The sequence below is a fragment of the Exophiala xenobiotica genome (assembly GCF_000835505.1).
Source record: "Exophiala xenobiotica strain CBS 118157 unplaced genomic scaffold supercont1.2, whole genome shotgun sequence".
Lineage (NCBI taxonomy): Eukaryota > Fungi > Ascomycota > Eurotiomycetes > Chaetothyriales > Herpotrichiellaceae > Exophiala > Exophiala xenobiotica.
The window spans coordinates 249,679-268,149 of record NW_013562493.1 but is presented as its reverse complement, the minus strand read 5'-3'; the positions used below and the strand labels follow the sequence as shown (position 1 = coordinate 268,149).

Below are 18,471 nucleotides of genomic sequence, written 5' to 3'. Positions count from 1 at the left end.
GTTCGGTCATACTCTGTTTCCCCTTTCTGCTCTCTGGTGGCGGCTTCCAGACCGGTGGGAGTATTGCATGGACACCATCTATTGATAAGGTTAAAAAAAGCAATAGGAAGCCAACTTTTGCGCATCTCCCTCCAAGCTCTTTGAGGATGTTCCTCCCTTCCCGCAGCGAACCAATCAGCGCAAGGACATAATAATCCTGGTCACGTTGTCGTTGCCAAGCCCAAACTTGCCGATCGACATCCGAAGCAGTTCGACATCATGAAGCTTCACGTCGCTGTCGATTGAGATAGAACGGTCGTCCCAGTCTCTCCTCCAAAGCAGCCATGTCCGCCAACATGTTCTCCCGCCGAGTGCTGCAGGCAACCACGCGGCGATGTAAGCACTCTCTTGTTGTCCCTACAGACTTGGTGGACTGACCTACAAGCAGTGGCCGTCGCGAACCCCTCCACCTTCAGCAAGACTCCTCTGTCAAGATTATCTGCTCCGGCAGCCATAGCGATGGGTCAACATCTCCAATATAGGTGAGACAGCTCCCTGGACAAGACAGTGTTGTCAACGGTTGTTTTATCCAAGCTACCCGCATCCCCTCCGTTCCGCTGCCAGTCTACTGCAAAGGCCCAACTTCCAAACCTGTCCGATGGATCGCACTACACGAACAAAGACGATGGAGAAGCAAGATTTGACCATTAGGTGGTCAAAACCCAATAAGCAAAAGAGAAGGCTATGGGTGAAATGCAATTGCAGTCAACACTATTCCCTCCTCTCAGCCGGCAGCCCGCAAATGTCCACCTCAAGTCATCTGTGTCGCGTCACGATTCTACAATAATAGCACGCTCCTTCAACCTTTCTCTGTTTGTTTCTCTACTCAGCTGTTCTCTGCTCTCGAACCCAGCAGCCTCCCTTGAGATGAGACTAACATCGTCCAGACAAGCAGCAACAACTCCCATCTCGCAATCCGCCGGCTCCGAGATCCTCGCCGAACAGCGCCGCCACCGTCCCGTCTCTCCTCATCTATCCATCTACCGGCCACAAATAACATGGTACATGTCGATGTTCCACCGTATCACAGGCGCCACGCTCTCTGTCGGGATCTACGCCTTTGGCGCCGCATACCTCGTCGCACCTCTGTTCGGCTGGCATTTGGAGAGCGCAACCCTCGCCGCTAGTTTCGCCAGCTTGCCCATCTTCGCAAAGATCCTCTTCAAGACGCTCGCGGCATACCCATTTACTTACCACGGCTTGAACGGTATTAGACATCTGGTCTGGGATACTGGTGCGGCCATGACGAACAAGCAGGTCATTGTGACAGGATGGACCACGATCGGTTTGGCGACTGTGGCTGCTCTGGCTTTGGTGTTTATGTGAGAAGTATCCCATAAGATGTACATAAATTCGAATACTTGACCGTTCAAGCCTACGCCGCGCATCGCGGAGCATACATTCCGTATCGTTGTTTTCATTTTCCTTCCCGGTGACCTTGCAAGCTGCACGCATCACACATCCTGTGCTGCACTTGTGACCGTCAGATTATTTCCAAAGTCAAGGTTGAATTGCGGGAAAGAGCAGAAGAACAAGTGCAGCCACAAGACTGCACAGGATCTGTTTGCGCCAACACGGTATCGATCAATGTGGGTATCGTACAATTGAACATTATGTATTTACCTGGCCGGCTCTATGTGCCAGTTTTCACGAGAGGCCGACGATATCTCTGATATCTTTGCTGTGCTACGCAATCCAATCCCGCCCATTCCAGTCCAAGGGTTGCAGCATAATCGAGCCCTCGGCCTTGCCTGGACCACGCCTTTTGCAAACATGCACACCCGCCGTACGTGTCAGGCCTCTCTCCCTCTCGACAAGAAAAGCTCTACACATCCAGCTGATCACGCTGCCCATAGCCCGGCACTTCAATCACTCATCAACATATGTGGCCCCATCTCTCAACTCGTGCACAACACTGGCCCTTCGAGGCTGTCCGTCATCCACGTACTTTGTCCCATCTCGCAACTCATGGACCAAGCTAGGTGATTTCCTATGTCTCCCACTGCGCCGACGCCCCGCTTCCTTTGTCCCAGGCTTAGGTGTTGAAGAGGCGATTGAAACGGTTGACCCTCTGCGACCATTTCTCAGGTTCTCCGGGCTTGTACCCGCTTCGTCGTTGCCGCTGAAGCTGACATCCTGCATCGGAGTGGCAGATCTTCTAGGCCGCGAAGTTCGTTGTGGCGTGGCTTCTTTCATCGCCATATCGGGACTCGAAGGCACAATCGAGATCGTAGATTGTCTACGACGATTGCTTTCCTTTGACCAGTTTCCAGAAGTCCCATTGGCTTCATGATCATCGCCACCATGATCAGGGGCATCTTGCGAGCCATTCTTCAATTCCTTCGCTGGACTCGCAGACTGTCTGAGTCGGACACTTCGTCGCGGTGTGGGTTCGGTCATGGCAGCCGTAGGACTTGAAGGCGCAATCGAAGTGGTCGATCCGTTGGGGTCGTGATCGGTCGTATCAGTCGACGGAATGCTTTCATGAACTTCTCCTTCGGCGTCTTCGGTAACGTCACCCTCATTGCCAAAGTTGTCGGCCCGATTGCCTCTTCGCCGGCTAGCTGGCAAGGGCTTGTTGGGTGACTGACGGGATACCTTGACTCCATTCGACATGTTTGTCTTGGTCATATCTTGGTTCGAGGATTCGAAACGATTGTTGCCATCTTCTTCCCACCATGAAAGTAGCGAGCTGGCATATTGCTCTTCGTGAGGACCATACTCCACGGGAGGGCCAGGGGTAAGAACATCAGTCCAACGAGACTTCCCATCATGGCTTGCTTGAAAGATCGCCCAGGAGGATGATTCCGTGCTCAAAAGCATGAACTTTCTGTTCAGAGTCTGAACTTTGAAATTTCGAAGAAGAAGCGCATCGCCGCGTCGAGGAGTGGGTAGCGCTGTCTTGACGGGTCGAAAGATTTGGACGGTGACTGCGTCAGACTGGCAGGATGAGTCTACTAGCCTCAGTGTTGTGTGGTAGTCTTTGGGCCCCGACTTTGCACGTTCTGGTTGTGGACAGTCCTGAATACACACGGCAATGATGTCGACCAATTGACTGAAGTGCTCGTGAAGGGATGTGAGGTATGGATAGTATGCAAGAGGTGTCGTGGTGCCCATAGCTCGCGGCGCGAAAGCTTGTACTTCCTGGTGATTCTGTATTATCATTTTCTTCTCACCATTGATCTGAGCAAATGGTTCCTGTGCTTCAGCTGAAGCCTCGCGCCCATGTACTGGAGGTGATGACGGGCTGCTGACGGATGGCACAAAAGGCTTAAGATATTCCTTTCTCATAGGGGAGGACGATGGTTCTCGCGAAGGCCGGCGAGGCGTAAAGTATGGACTGGAAATATCGCTCGGCATGATGGGGCGCCGGACTGATAGTCGTTGAGAGATGCGGCGTGGTGCAGGAGTTTCAGCTTGGGGCTGAGGTCGGATTACAGGAGCTGCGACTTCGTCTGGCTGGCTCCTAGTTGTTTCCTCGATGGATGAAGCTATAGGCTCTTCCTGCGTCTGAACAGGCGTTGGTAGCCCATGCGCGATGGAAGGATGCCATTGAGGAGACATCATTTCGCCATTACGATCAACAAAGGGGTGGTCAAGCTGGGTCTGATCTGGACTTAGTAATTGTCCACCAGCTTCGAGGCCGGAAGTCGGAGCCAAAGAGTTGTCTGGAACGTCCCCTTCCTGCGAGATGAAGACCTGGCGCTCCTCAATGATGGTGATTTCCTCTGCTTCTTGATCACCACTGGCTTCATCTTTGCCGAAGCGCTCTTCTCGCAGGCTGCCAAGTATCTCCTGGCTCTCCTCTATGATGACCTGAGGCATTTCAACAAGAGAGTGATCCAGCTCCACAACTCCGATGGTCGCAGGGTGGGTTACTACGTCTGGCTTTTGTGGAACACTGGGCAGTTCACCTCCGATAGCAACGTCTTCTGCTTCTTGAATACCAGTTTCATCAGCCTTTTCCATGATGATCTCAACTACCTCATGTGCGGTTGCTTTCGACGTTTGCTGTAGAGATGGGTCTCTAGATTCGTCAGCCATGTCAATGTCCGCACCTGCAGGTTGATTCATGCCCGGGGAATGGTCCAACATCCACGTTAGAGCCTCCGAGACATCAGCAATACGCCCTTGAGCAAGAGCAGACCCTTCCGACTCATCAACATTGCCATCCAAGGAAGAAACAGCAGGAGTGTGGCTTGTTGGGGATCCACGATTGATGTAGTGAGAGCTCTTTGGTCGCTCCCACTGCTGCTCAGGAGGAAATGAATCTCCATCGTAGATACTAGGCGAGCGATAATTGACAGTACTGATACCCAGGTCCACCTCCGTCATCTCCTCTGGAGCTCTTCTGGAGGCGGATCCTTCCAAAGTCTCCGGCCCTTGGCCAGTCGCTGCAGCCACGGGCGACATCTGAAAAAATTGCTCGACCACATCCGAAGGACTCTTCTGCTGGCTAGGCGAGGTTAACTCCCGTGAGGGAGGCGCAGGCTTCTTTGCAATATCAGGTGGTGCTCCGTAAAGATCGTCATCTTCTATCTCGATGATCTCAGCAGCCTGATGCCTAGCACGGAGATTCTGGGACTCGTTGTCAGGCTTCAAAAGCTCATGGGCAATCGTCAGCTCCGCGCTGGATAACCACTGTTCGGTTGCCGTGATTTCGGGGTGTTTATTCTGCAATGCCTCATTCAAATTATGGCTAGCCGCTGTCGGTGCCTCAAAATCTTGATTGGTTGATGGGGACTGGAGATGAGGCTCAATCGGTGGATGCGGGCTTGCACTGGCCAATGCCGGTCTCTGGTTGAAAGGTTCCTCAACAGCGTCAAGCGATGTGTCCAATTCATCATGGAACTTTGATGCTTCCTGGTTCATATCATATGTCCTACTATGACCAATGGGTGCGTCCTGGATCCCAACCAGAGCCTCACCTTGCTGATTGGCTTCCTCATCAGCTGCTACAACTCTTGTTGCGTCCAGCTGAGAAAGACCTTCTTGGAAAGGAGGGAAATAGCCAGTCGCCACGCCATGCCTTCGAACTAGGGGTGATACGAGAGGGAGTCCTGGAGATGCCAGAGGATGAAGACGGGGTGTACTCGTGGCGTCAGAAGCTGCACCGCTAGAGCTGCCGACAGCAAATTCTTCTGGTGTAGGGAGATGGGAAATTCTCATTGGCGTCTGCGGAGGACCCATGACGACTGATTGTGACAAGAGTTGCTCTGTTGGCTGAGCAGGCTGGTCGTTGTTCGCAGTTTCGCCGACAATGTTGTGCGCAAGTTGTTCCTCCTGAGCAGACGGCTGCTCTGCAATGTATCCACTGTCTACATTACCCTGCAATTGATTGCGGTGTTTAGTTCCAGCGGTGGTTTGCTGGCGAACAAAGGAATTCGCTTCAACCTGATGAAGGAGGTCCTCTTTAGCGCGATGTTCTTGAGCATATTCTTGACTGGTAGCATGGCCTTCTTCTTGAATCCGGCGCTGTTCTCGAGGTGAATTTCCGTCCACAGACGCGTCTCCCAGCGGGCTTGAGGCCAGGTTATCTTGTTCACGGCTCGGAGTTTGAACGAGCGCTACGGTGGTTGCAGGTTGCTGTGGTGTCCGAACAGGAGTTTCTTCGTCTTCTGAGTTGACCAGATTCCATGCTCCGCTATGTCTGGCAAACTTTGTGCGTTTACGCCCTCGGCCTTGACCATACCCATCGTCTTCCGTGAAAGGGTCTAGCGAGGCATCAAAGAAAGTCGTGCCGTGGAATTTCGTGGCCGACTTTGAAGGTGTGACGAAGGGAACGTGGATAGTACTTGGTTCATGGTCTAGAGTACCGTTCAACTGAGGCCGTATATCTCGGAGGGTGCTGAGAATTTCCAGCGGTCCATTAGTGGTAGGTATATCGTCTTCAGGTGCCGTGTAGTTCAGGCTAGCGATCACCGCATCGTCGCGCGAGACCTGGATGATGACCCGGCTCTTGAATTCCAAGTCCCAGTCTATCTTCTTTCCCGGTGTTGATACAGTCTCTCCGGTCTCTTCCCATTCACATCCAACCAGGGCGAGGCGTATCGTGTCCCCAATTCCGACTTTTGTCCTCGCAACTTCTCGGGCACTTCCATCACGAAAGACTACCTTGACCTGTCCTCTTGCCTTCCTAGCCCGGATATCGGGGTCTGCCAATAACAGCGCGAGTGTGCCTGTGGAGCTGGAATAGGGCCAGACAAGGGCGACATTTGCAAGGATATGCGATGAGGAATTGGCAGGAACTGGAGACAGGTCGGCGATGGAAACAGGGTCGGCGGGCTCGAACGTGGGCTGTGTAGGAGGTACATCTGGGTTTGCCCGAGTGGTCATGATGGCAGCGGCGGACAGGAGGGATCAGGATCGGGATGAACGGCCATATCTTGGTCGCGTTGTATGCGCTGCGACGTGTTGGAATGGCATGGAATGTCTTGTCTGCTGGTGTTTGAGAGACCACAGAGACCGTTGAGAGACCAAGGTCCTGAGAAATGTTGCCGCCCAGTCAACGTGAAGCGATTGCGGGGAGAGAAAACACGCAGGCGATTGCCGAAACGCGTTTCACAAACGCATCTGGAATCTCGTATTCACCAATCTACGGACTGAGGACTCTGGTTTCAGCCGTCTCGCTTCATTTCTATTTTGACTGGATATAACATGCTCTCTGTCCATGGGGGATGCTGTTGTCGACGATTGATGCCAACCTGCCGTAGTATTCCCCCTTGAATGGTACCAGGCACGAAAAGATATTCTGATGTCTTGGATTGCCTCCTTCACCACAAAGATGGCTGCGCCAAAGACGGACCACATTCCAGAGTCTATCACCCGGGTGTGGCAGAAACCTCATTCCAGCCTGCGCCATGGTGACAATAGCTGCTCTGATATTGAGAATTCTGAGAACCTTCCGTTCCTTATTCAGTCGTTTTCTTTTTCATATCCTGAATCATTCTTTTTCGCCCTGCCGTTCTCTTACGCTCTCTCAGTATTCCCATCCACTGCTCTCCCTTCATTACCATCCCAAGACCTTCATTGCTCGCATCCTTATCGAAATCCCAGTGACCGCGATATTTGACCTCAAACGCCAAAGTCCGCAGGCGGCAGTGCCTTCACTTCTTTTAGAGTATTGTCTTGGAAAGACAATAGCAGAAGCAAAATGCTGGGCATGACCTTCTTCGTGCTGCTAGTCAGCATGACTTTTCGAACCACTCTGGCAGACTATCAGTTGGTGCAAGATTATTCTGGAGATGCCTTCTGGCAAGGCTTCGAATTCTTCACGGACCCTGATCCAACCGATGGCCACGTCCAATTTCAATCTCTTGACGCCGCAAACGCAACAGGGCTTGCAGGGTTTATAGAGTCAGGAAACTCATCACTGGCCGTGTATATGGGTGTCGACACCGAACAAGTTGCACCCCAGGGTCGGGCCAGTGTTCGTGTTTCATCGACTCAGACATTTCAACATGCTTTGGTGGTTGCCGATATTGCTCATATGCCTGGAGGTGTTTGTGGAACGTGGCCTGCATTCTGGATGCTGGGATCAGACTGGCCCAACAATGGCGAGATCGATATTGTCGAAGGAGTTAATGACCAGGTCACCAACAGCATGACTCTTCACACGAACTCGGGCCCAGTCATCAGCGACGGCGCACATTTTTCAGGCGAATTGGTCACACCGGACTGCGATATCAATGCTCCGGGCCAATCGAAGAATGCAGGATGTTCCATTGGCGACATATCTAACTTGACATTTGGGAGCGACTTCAATTCCGCTGGAGGCGGTGTCTTCGCAACGGAATGGACGTCGCAGTTCATCAAGATCTGGTACTTCCCCCGCGGCAGCTTCCCTGACGACATTGTCAGCAGTAATCCAAACCCCAGCGGGAACTGGGGTACCCCGAACTCTGTGTTTCAAGGAAGCTTCAACATCGACGATCACTTCAAGAATTTGCAGATCATCTTTGACACCACGTTCTGCGGGCAGGTAAGTAATCCAATAATTTCTCGTTCCCTCGTCTAATGCAAGGCTAACTGTCCCTCGTTTAGTGGGCGGGTCAGGTCTGGAATACCACCTCTTGCGCGTCACTTGCGCCAACTTGCGAAGAATACGTGGCCAACAATCCCAAGGATTTTGCCGGTGCTTACTGGGCGATCAATTCACTTCAAGTGTTTCAAGATGATGGTCAAGGAGGAGCAAATACGACCTCCAGCCTAGCGTCAGCGGATGGTGGCGGCGTCGGAAGCATGGTCAGGCGTTCTCGAGCGGTCAGATCGGCATCGAAGTCGGGCGAAAGAGTGCTGCCGATATATCTATGATCGTGTGCTTCATTGTCTTTTCCAGCCAGTAAGGCGTTAGGCGCTATTCAAAAGTACTCAGGTTTGAGAGCTTCATAAACGATAGATGCTGGAGTCTGGAACCAGCTGTTCGTGGTCGGGACCAGGCCGTCCGATAAGATACGTGTTGGCGTCGATCGAGCTTGGATGGCCACGATGGCGAATCTCTGGATGATCACGACGATCGGCCGGCGTGTGCGGTGATATATTTCTCATCCTGCGAGCCTGGTCTTGCCTGTGGGTGCCTGGTCAATTTGAGGCCACTTTGACCATGTGTGCTCCTTCATATGTAGCACGGGCTTCTCTCGGGGCTTGACGGGGCTGACACTGATGGACAATGGCTGCAACATATTGCTTGACTATCGAAAGTACCACTGTCACGCCCTGTCTTTTGCGGTTCACGGGAATGTGTGTGGTTGGTGGTTGGGCCTGAAAATTCTAAGCCCAAAACAAGCTTCTTTCGACGACGTCATCGTTTTATACCTAAATGGGTAGTAAGGCTATGCCAAGCTTTTGTGGCTGAAGGAGAGAAAAAGTTCGGTCTTGGTCAGAAAAACAAGCATCTGAATCAACGGCTTTTTTCTACGAGCTTTTTTCGATCGAAATGCCTTCTGTCCAAAATACCAGGTACCTAAGGTAATGTTCTCTCGGCTGGGATTCCTGTACTGATAACGCAGAGCTTTTCCACGCCGTCCTCTGCTTTGCCATGGATTGATTGTATGTCAAAATGAGGGAAGGGATGATGCAACCACGGACATTCGATGCAGCACTAACTTAATCTAGCCGATACCCTCCCGCCCCTGCCTCCGTGTCACTATTTGGCGCCTGACCACAAACTACCTGGTAAGAACCACTAAGAACCACTAAGATGGTGGAAGGTACCCGTCATGGCACGCTCGTCATAGCGCAGCATCCGTGAGCATCCTCATTTGATTTGTGAAGGCCGCCTCCTATCTCCACTACTGATATCATTGCACATTGTACGGAGATACCATGGATACCAATACTCGATGAAACGCTGTGAACTCTCGACACCGCAGAAAATAAGCAGTAGGCAAGGCAGGCCAGACCTGCACATGATCATCCATCTTAATCCACCAGATCCTATCACCCTATATACTCTGCGGTACCCCATCTTCCCCGACACTTGTTTGTTTTGTTGTTCAACCCTTTCTGTGGCCGACGTCTGTTTTATCTTGTTGGCTTTCCTGTTTGCCTCATTTCATCATGGCTACAGACCGTCAAGATCAGCATCCCACCTTCACCACTCCCGCGTTTGATCCTGAGCGAGGCCCAACTCAAGAGGCTAAAGAGGAAAATGGAGAATGGGAGAAGGCTTCCACTGTGAAGGGCGACGACGCGACTCCTGCCGTCAACCCCCAAGGAAATCCTCAGCAAGCAGATCATTTGGGGACTGTTCTTTCCGAAAAGGAGAGTCAAGATGTCGAGCCTAAGCCTGAGACCTTCGATAAGATCGAAATCACCGAAGATGATTGCTACAACGAGCTCGGCTATGCGTGGCCAGAGTGGAAAAAGTGGACTGTTCTCACCGTCATTTTCCTCGTCCAGCTTTCGATGAATTTCAACACCAGCTTGTATTCCAATGGTCTGAAGGGCATTTCGGCCGAGTTTGGTGTCAGCGCTCAAGCAGCTCGCTGCGGAGCCATGATCTTCTTGGTCCTGTATGCTTTTGGCTGTGAGCTATGGGCACCTTGGAGTGAAGAGTTTGGTCGTTGGCCAGTTCTCCAACTTTCTCTGACTCTCGTCAACATCTGGCAACTTCCTGTGGCCCTGGCTCCTAACTTTGCTTCTCTCATGGTTGGAAGAGCGTTGGGAGGTTTGAGCTCTGCTGGAGGTTCAGTCACGCTCGGGATGATCGGTGAGTTATTCGAAATTTAATAATGACCGGCCTTCTAACAGTGTACAGCCGATTTATGGGACGCTGACAACCAGCAATATGCTGTGGCTTATGTGGTCTTCTCGTCAGTCTTTGGGTCAGTCCTAGGTCCCATTATTGGTGGATTCGTGGAGCAATACCTCGCATGGAGGTGGAGCATCTGGATTCAACTTATCTTCGGCGGCTTTGTTCAGGCTGCTCATTTCTTCTTGGTTCCCGAAACTCGCACAACCATCATCATGGACAGAATCGCAAAGAAAAGACGCAAGGCCACTGGCGAGAACATCTGGGGACCCAACGAGCTCGAGCCGTTCAGGGACCGCTTCTCTGCCAAAGAAGTGCTCATCACCTGGATGCGACCATTCAAGATGTTCGTGACCGAACCGATAGTACTCACACTTTCACTCCTCAGCGGTTTCTCCGACGCCCTTATCTTCATGTTTATTCAGTCATTCGCCTTGGTTTACGGCCAATGGAACTTTAGCGCTTGGGCCGTTGGTCTGTCCTTCCTTCCGCTCGGCATCGGTTATTTCGTGGCATGGATGTCATTTATTCCTGCCATCAGGAGAAATATCAAGGAGCGAGAGAAAAACCCTGGCGACGAGAAGGCCCAATACGAGTCTCGATTATGGTGGCTTCTGTACACTGCACCTACTCTTCCGATCGGTCTTTTTGGCTTCGCTTGGACGATCCAAGGCCCGCCAATCCATTGGATCGGCTCAATGATATTTGCAGGGATTGTGGGCATCGCAAATTACTCCATCTACATGGCTACGGTCGACTACATGATCTGCGCCTATGGTCCATACTCGGCCTCGGCTACTGGAGGTAATGGCTGGTCCAGAGATTTCCTAGCCGGTGTCCTCACCATCCCAGCTACACCATTCTTCGAAAGTGAGTACTTTGCTGTCTTCCACTCCTTCGACTCAGAGCTAACAATTATCAGATATCGGTGGCCGCTACCATCTAGACTATGCTGCCACAATTCTTGCGTGCATTGCCACTCTACTCGTCCTTGCCGTCTACGTTATCTACTGGTACGGAGCAACCCTGCGAAAGAAGTCGCCCTTCGCCCAGTCGCTTGCAGATGCTCGCGCAGATAACCAAGGGCGCCGTCTGTCATATCTACGTTCAAATTCGGGTACTTCGGATTCTAGGAGAGCTTCGAGAACAAGTCTGGAAGCGAGACGAGCGCTTAACTCCAGGAGGCAGAGTCAGGCTGAGTTCCGCAGACAGAGCATGACCCCTAGGATTGGATCGGGTATGGTCCGGTAAATAATCCATCAAAGCCCTCTGTTGTCTAAAGCAGGCTCTATATGTGAGGAAAGACCTGCAAGAAAGGGGCGATTGCATTGCGAGGAGTCAAACATGCTTGGTGTCTGGTGGTTAAAGGAGTGGTCTTGGAAAGAATTTCAGGCCACGGATACGGAGTATGTTACACTTGTACTAATAACATGACATGATAACAGCACAAATAACAGAGGGTTTTGGTCTGCAAGCCACGACACAGGATGTCATTAGAACACGAGACTCGACCACGAGACCAAGCAAGGCAAGACCACTCATTCACCCGCCAACCGAAACTCCCACCGCGGTCATGGGACAGCCATATGCACGTCTTCGAACCTCACAGCCTCGACTCACCCACTGCACCATATCATTCCATTCCCTCCAGCCTCTCACAAGCCCTAGCCTTTGAATCGATCCTGGGTATTAGCAACATCGTCCTCGTCCAACCGTCGTGCTATGGCAATGACAACTCCTACCTCCTCTCCGCTCTCCGCTCTCCGCCAGCTTGGGGATCGCCGCGCCCGTGGCATCGTCGCTTTCGACCCGTACACTACTAGCTCCGAGACGCTCCAGCAATGGCACCGTCTGGGTGTGCGAGGAGTACGCATCAATTTGAAATTCGTCGGCGCGACGATGGACCGGTCAACCTTTGAACGTCTTCTGCGCCGTAGCGCCCACGCCGCTCGCCCTCTATCCTGGGTCATTCAGCTCCATATACCTATGGTCCTAGTCGATTGGCTTGTGGAGTTTGCAGCTGATCTCGATGTGAAGATCTGTCTCGACCACTTTGGTTCTCCTGACCTGTCCCCTTCGTTGATCGACACGACGGACCCCTACAGCATAGCTGGATTCAGGTCCCTGGTCGATCTCCTGGCCCAGGGCAAGACATACGTCAAGTTCTCCGCGCCTTATCGAGTATCGCACGATACAGCCTTGGGCGACCTGGCCCCGTTAGCATTAGAGCTTCTTCGAGTAGTTGGGACGACACGGCTGGTCTTCGCCACGGACTGGCCGCATACTCGGTTCAACGGGTTGAGTATAGCACCATTTGTGCAGCAGTGTATCGAATGGTGTAAGCACGACCGGATTCTGATAGATCGCCTTTTTCAAGGGAATGCTGAGGATCTCTGGGCTGTCAATCGGACGACTTCCGGAACGTCAAACCTATAAAATACTGCTAGTACAATCAGTCCTCCAAGTACAAAACAGATCATCTCACAAGCTTGGACTCGAGCCACCAAGATTGAAGATATGTCCAGTTCAGGAACGTATCGTGAACCAGCACATGGCCGTGGAGGAGTCTGGACACCGCAAGTAAGGAGACATTGACAACCATCTCAACGTGAAGAGAGAAAGAGAAACTGGCGTTGGCGATAGAAACGAGATAAAAGAACATAGAAGGTATCATGCGTTGAGTCAACGATGTCAAGGGAAGACCGCTAACATTCGATTCATGTAATTCTCGCCAGTGTCACCGTTGTGCTCCGAGAGCACACCCATACCCATTTCTAACGCGCCAGAGTAGACATTGGACTCGGAAAGGCGGCCATCAACCATCCAAGCTTGGAACTGCCTCATCATGTACGGAGTAGACGTGCTTTTAATTGAGGCATCGATGGCCCAGACTTGCTTAGTTAGTAACTCTAGGGTAAAACCTCCTTCGCAACTCGCCTCCAAATCTACTTACTACTCGGCTCGTGGATATTCAACCTTGGTCTCTTCCCTTAGGTGCTCTTTTGCGTTGATGGAGATTCGGCAACCACCTGAATTTGCACCCTTGGCTAAATGCGCTCATTCCCTTGGGCTGAGTGACGAGGCTTGCCAAACAGTATGCCGAGTACCTAAGACTACACAGGCTCTCCGTCGTTAAGTCCGGTACGCTCGAATCCCACTTTTACCATCAGCAGTCTCCTCCAACCTTGGTTTATCAGATGATTGGCCCTCGGCCTCGGCCTCGAAACGTCTCTCAGTTAGATCACGATGTAGTAGCTACACGCTACTACACGCCCAATCCCACCCTGAATTATCCAACCCGAATGAGGGATTGGGCACTGATGGGCCGGTCAATGAGAGCCCTGCCATCAACGTAACATTGCAGCACATGCAGGGAGGACTGGATCGCTCCTTCGACTGCCAATAACATCCATGTCTACTCCTGGAATGAACTTCGAGATCGAAGGATGGATTCCTAAAATCAGCCTCACGCGAGCGACAATCAGAGATCCCGATGTCGAAATTGTTTTCGCCCGTGCAGGTCGGGCCCTGCCATCTGCAACACCGCATTGCAATGGCCCCAATGACCAGACGGCGGGCTCATGACGACTACGTAGCAAGTGATCTCATGGTCGACTACTACGCTCAAAGGGCTTCGGTACCAGGAACATTTCTGATCTCCGAAGCTATAGCAACATCTACCCGCGCAAGTGTCTGGCAGAATACGTCCGGTATCTACAACAAGGAACAGAGGAGAAAGTGGAAACCCGTGGTCGAAGCTGTGCATGCCAAGGGTTCATACATTTTCGCGCAGCTGTGGATAACAGGACGTGCAGCAAGACCCCTAGCTGTGGCTGCGGGCGCAGAAGTGATCTCGAGCAGCGACATCCCATGGAATCCGGAATCCGCAGTGCCACGTCCTCTCCGGGAAGACGAAATTTGGGCATGTATCGACGACTTTCGTCAAGCAGCTATCAATGCTGTCGCCGTCGGCTTCGATGGAGTTGAAATTCATGGCGCGAATGGCTACTTGGTCGATCAGTTCACCCAAGACACATGTAACAAGCGAACCGATGGCTGGGGAGGTAGCATCGAGAAGAGAGCCAGGTTTGGAATCGAGGTCAGCAAAGCAGTCACGGAAGCTATAGGTGCTGACAAGGTTGGCTTTCGAATCAGCCCGTGGTGTAAGCATCATGGAATGGGTATGGAGGACCCTGTACCACAGTTCACCTATCTCTTGCAAGAGCTACAGAAACTCAGATTGGCCTACTTGCATATCATCGAGGCCAGAGTGGCAGGAAACGCAGATACCGATCTTCGGGAATGTATCGATGTGTTTGTCGATGCATGGAACAATACCAGTCCGGTCATTGTGGCAGGAGGTTACACAGCCGAAAGTGCGCAACAGGCTGTTGATGGCAAATACCGAGACAAAGATGTCTTGGTTGCCTTTGGTCGACAATTTATATCGAATCCGGATCTGCCGTTCCGTGTGAAGAAAGGGATCCCATTTACGAAATACAACCGGGATACGTTCTACGAAGTGCTCTCACCAAAAGGATACACAGACTATAAGTTCAGTCCAGATTTTCAACAACTGCTCGGATAGATTGAGACAACATAATCCAATTTAGGTTTTGTTGCCAACCGAAGAACACACTTCGGCCTTTCTCAGCTAAGGAAGTGTCTGTACGTCTCCTCCTTTCGCGTGAGCAACCTCTGCCATTTGACCAAGCCACCACCGTGCTTTTAGCCAAATTTCGTCTTGACACACCACCCGTATCTACAATGCTCAGTAGCCTTAGCTGGTCGAGTAATTATACTTTGGCAACGACGATGAGAGGCGCACGCAGATGCTCGATCCTGACGTTATGGGTCCATATGTGTTCTACCAGTTCTGCCACAAGGCAATCCAGCCTTTTGTCCGCGTGTACTGGCAATTATATCTGGGGTTTGGTATGCATGGCCGGGTCTTCCTGACATACTGACATACTAACCCTTGTGGAATACACTCGTCGATATCAATCAGAATCCAAGCCGCAGCCCACCAGGCTGATTTCCTGTACTGATGCCCAATGCTTCAAAGCTTTTCGTCTCGAGCTGTTTTGGTGTGGCAGTAGGGTCACACATTTCCGAATGTCGCATGCACAGCTCTCCAAAATCCTGCATCAACCCTTCACGCTCTATTTCTTCCCAAATTGCGTAGCCCCTCGCAGCATCCTTTTCTACACTCCTCATCCTGCATTCTTTCGGTCCGAAGATCATGAACTCTTGTCTCTTGTCGAACCGATCCCATGGCTCCTGGCCGATGGCAAACCTCAGCCACGCCTCTGACATCTTTTCGGATATCCGTTATTGGTGGGGGGGCAGCAACTCCTTGAGCAAGCCCCAGATGAAGACGTTGTCCAGAGAATGATGAGGCTGGTCCTTGAAATCGCACTCAAACGGTGAAGGCACGTCGAACCGGTATGCGTAAATTTCCGGATTTGCACGGAGAGCAGCCCAGTGTACAGCGAGAAAAAGACCGTCTGCGGTGAACTTTTGCATTTTGTAGAAGGTCTTGTTTCGATCCATGTCGGCCGTGATCTGGTACAAATCCATCATTTTCTGTGCTTTGATGTCGTCCTGGAGAAACGACTTGATCCGGGAGACGAGCCCAGCGGCATCAAAAGATCGGTAGGACTTATTCCAGATGATGTATAACAGCAGTATTATGACGCCCTCAAGAGTACAGTCGGGTGTATTATATGCTGACCCCATGTGACAGGAACTACTTGAGCAGACGCCGTGGTGAGTAACTAGGATCCACCCGGGGGCAATGCACTGCTTCAGCATGAATATCGATTGTCTATATATCTCTGGGATCGCTTTGATGGTACGTAGAAGTGGGTGCCATTCCACTTGTGCATCGTTACCATTACCAACGCTGAAACATTCATAATCTGTTCTTGTCTACTTCATAACCTCACCCTAACCATGTGACTTCCACTATCCTTATCCGCCTTTCGTCGATCTTCTAACACTCGTATCTGCTCCTCCGCTTTACGCCTCTCCTGATCCCACCATTGCAGTCTCGCTTTGACTACCACCTCTAAAAATGCGTCTTTCCATTTTGGATCGTACTTGGGCAGAGTTCTGCCAATGGAACCGGCGGCTGGCTCTCCCGCAAAGCGCCTAAGGCCCTCGAAATACTCCTCGAAGTCCGACGAGATATCGAAGAACTGCACCTCGTCCCCTCGAGAGGCGAGCCGGGCAAGTTCCCATCTTTGCATCAGGTGTCGTACAGGTAGTCTAGCTCGTGCTGCTAATAGCCGAGCCACTGCTACGGCCTGCCATTCAAACACACGGAAGGTCAGGCCGCCCGAAACCTGAGGAACCGTACATATCAGCTTAGTGATCTAAACTGCCAGATTGCAATTTCAAAGCAGCTCTGAAACTCACCATTCCAATAAATGCCAGTGTCTGATCTTCGATGTCAAACACATGCTGATACAGACCCTGAATTCTCCTGTTTTTTATCCTTCCATTTACCTCTGGTAAGAATGGAAAACTGTAGTCGTAGCCTGTGGCAAAAAGGACGATGTCGACACGCTCGACAGATGAACCATCACAGAAGTCGATTCGTCCGTCCTGATGGAACCTGGCAATTGGCGGCTTGATGGCAACATGTGGGTGTGTGAAGGCACCCCAGCCAAAAGCTGGTATAGGCTCCTTCAGGGAGGATATCACGGGATGCTGTGCCACTAATCGAATTTCGTGTAGTGCATCGAATGCTGAGACAGATCCGCCTACTATGATGACTTTCTGGAAATTGATACGTAAGATACAGTATTCCAGCTTCAAGCATTGTGTGCATTGAGACAAACGAGCAAAAGGGGGGTGTGAGGATCAAGAACGGGGCACAAGCTCTTACCTTACCCCGGAACTCATCCACCGACCGGAAATGTTTACTGTGCTTGATACTTCCAGGATATTTCTCGTCGTATTCTGCAAGTCCCGGAATACTAGGCACGTAGGGAAGAGAGAAATGGCCAGTTGCAACGACCAGTGCGTCGAACACTTCCTGCCACCAATAGTTCTTCTTGCTGCCTGGTGTTTCCTTCCGTAAAGTCAGTATCCACTCATGTCCTTTCTTTTCGGCACGCTCGACAGTCGTATTGAACTCAATAAGCTCGAGTGTGCCGCCACGAACGAAGATATCTTCTACCCATCCACGGATGACTTCTCTGTGACGAAAGGGAGCATTGCTACCATATTGTGCCAACGTGCGTTCTGACAGAATTTCCGGAATTGGCTCCTTGGTAAAACACATAGTCTGAGGCGGAAGGTTACTATGAAGGTACTGGTGGATACCTGTATCCGAGTAGCGTAGCTGGTGCGAGTTGATCGACTCGGACCTGTCGGTCTCGGACGGAAAAGAAGCAGGAATGAGCACGGGCTGGTCTGCATTGTGCTCTAGAAGCGCACGAAGTGAAGGTATCTTTGGCGAATGCTCAGAACCATACACCCTAGGATGTCGTTAGCAAATATGCATATGCAGCTTCCGGAGCCACAATGGACATACCAAGTGCCACCTGCAATTCCCTTTCTCTCAAATACTCGGATTGTGTCGAACGCTTGCTCTTTGACCAGGGCATCTGTGGCAATTGCTGCTGCTGGACCAGCACCGATGACTGCCACGCGCGAACACTTCCGAATCATGATGAGGAGTTAATTAGCTGAGGAGGGGGTATCACTCTAGAAAATAGAAGATTTGTCCACAGATGGTACGTGTGAAGTCCTCTCATATTATGGCGGCTTAACTTGTAGCTAAGACCTATAGTTTTCTACAACAATGTCACTCATGCTGGCGGAAGGGCTTTGGATGGACAACCAATCGTTATGCGTCTTCTCGCCTGTTCGTCTGATGAGTACTGCTGGGAATGTTGTCTCCTTGCATTGTGGTCGCTTCCAGACCTACTCTGCCTGCATTTCCGACCTCACCACGGATAAGTTGCCGACATCCTACTTTCGTTGATGAATTTACATCCCACTCTTGGCCTATCCCTGTGCCCACTTTATCCAGTCCACGCCCCTTCTGAGCCGTGCTTAGCGCACCCTCTAGACCCACCAGAATCCTCGGGTCTCCTGCTCTTTCCAATGCCACCGATTACACAGTACCAGATCATGTATTCGGGTATATACTCGTGATCATTTTGGCT

The 18,471-nt window shown here is 51.4% G+C and overlaps 8 protein-coding genes across 8 annotated transcripts; 5 read left to right on the top strand and 3 right to left on the bottom strand.

Moving 5' to 3' along the window:
• Nucleotides 1-269: 269 nt before the first annotated feature.
• Nucleotides 270-1,690, top strand: PV05_02274 (succinate dehydrogenase, cytochrome b556 subunit). The gene is made up of 3 exons (XM_013462842.1): nt 270-375; nt 428-521; nt 927-1,690. Exons 1-3 carry the CDS (start codon nt 324-326, stop codon nt 1,363-1,365), a joined length of 585 nt encoding a protein of 194 aa, XP_013318296.1. The 5' UTR covers nt 270-323; the 3' UTR covers nt 1,366-1,690.
• Nucleotides 1,655-6,510, bottom strand: PV05_02273 (uncharacterized protein). The gene has a single exon (XM_013462841.1). It carries the CDS (start codon nt 6,373-6,375, stop codon nt 1,909-1,911), a length of 4,467 nt encoding a protein of 1,488 aa, XP_013318295.1. The 5' UTR covers nt 6,376-6,510; the 3' UTR covers nt 1,655-1,908.
• A 682-nt stretch (nt 6,511-7,192) lies between these two features.
• Nucleotides 7,193-8,352, top strand: PV05_02272 (uncharacterized protein; the record flags this gene model as incomplete). Its single annotated transcript, XM_013462840.1, has 2 exons — nt 7,193-8,020; nt 8,083-8,352. The coding sequence occupies 2 exons, from the start codon at nt 7,193-7,195 to the stop codon at nt 8,350-8,352; spliced, it is 1,098 nt and encodes a 365-aa protein (XP_013318294.1).
• Nucleotides 8,353-9,265: 913 nt separating this feature from the next.
• On the top strand, nt 9,266-11,894 carry PV05_02271 (uncharacterized protein). The gene is made up of 3 exons (XM_013462839.1): nt 9,266-10,249; nt 10,298-11,161; nt 11,214-11,894. The coding sequence occupies exons 1-3, from the start codon at nt 9,598-9,600 to the stop codon at nt 11,540-11,542; spliced, it is 1,845 nt and encodes a 614-aa protein (XP_013318293.1). The 5' UTR covers nt 9,266-9,597; the 3' UTR covers nt 11,543-11,894.
• Nucleotides 11,895-12,013: 119 nt separating this feature from the next.
• PV05_02270 (uncharacterized protein) lies at nt 12,014-12,727 on the top strand (the record flags this gene model as incomplete). Its single annotated transcript, XM_013462838.1, has 1 exon — nt 12,014-12,727. One exon carries the CDS (start codon nt 12,014-12,016, stop codon nt 12,725-12,727), a length of 714 nt encoding a protein of 237 aa, XP_013318292.1.
• Nucleotides 12,728-13,844: 1,117 nt separating this feature from the next.
• On the top strand, nt 13,845-14,879 carry PV05_02269 (uncharacterized protein; the record flags this gene model as incomplete). The annotated part of the gene is made up of 1 exon (XM_013462837.1): nt 13,845-14,879. One exon carries the CDS (start codon nt 13,845-13,847, stop codon nt 14,877-14,879), a length of 1,035 nt encoding a protein of 344 aa, XP_013318291.1.
• A 416-nt stretch (nt 14,880-15,295) lies between these two features.
• PV05_02268 (uncharacterized protein) lies at nt 15,296-15,607 on the bottom strand (the record flags this gene model as incomplete). The annotated part of the gene is made up of 1 exon (XM_013462836.1): nt 15,296-15,607. One exon carries the CDS (start codon nt 15,605-15,607, stop codon nt 15,296-15,298), a length of 312 nt encoding a protein of 103 aa, XP_013318290.1.
• A 15-nt stretch (nt 15,608-15,622) lies between these two features.
• Nucleotides 15,623-17,971, bottom strand: PV05_02267 (uncharacterized protein; the record flags this gene model as incomplete). Its single annotated transcript, XM_013462835.1, has 6 exons — nt 15,623-15,895; nt 16,240-16,638; nt 16,712-16,756; nt 16,802-17,107; nt 17,184-17,778; nt 17,835-17,971. The coding sequence occupies 6 exons, from the start codon at nt 17,969-17,971 to the stop codon at nt 15,623-15,625; spliced, it is 1,755 nt and encodes a 584-aa protein (XP_013318289.1).
• Nucleotides 17,972-18,471: the final 500 nt, after the last annotated feature.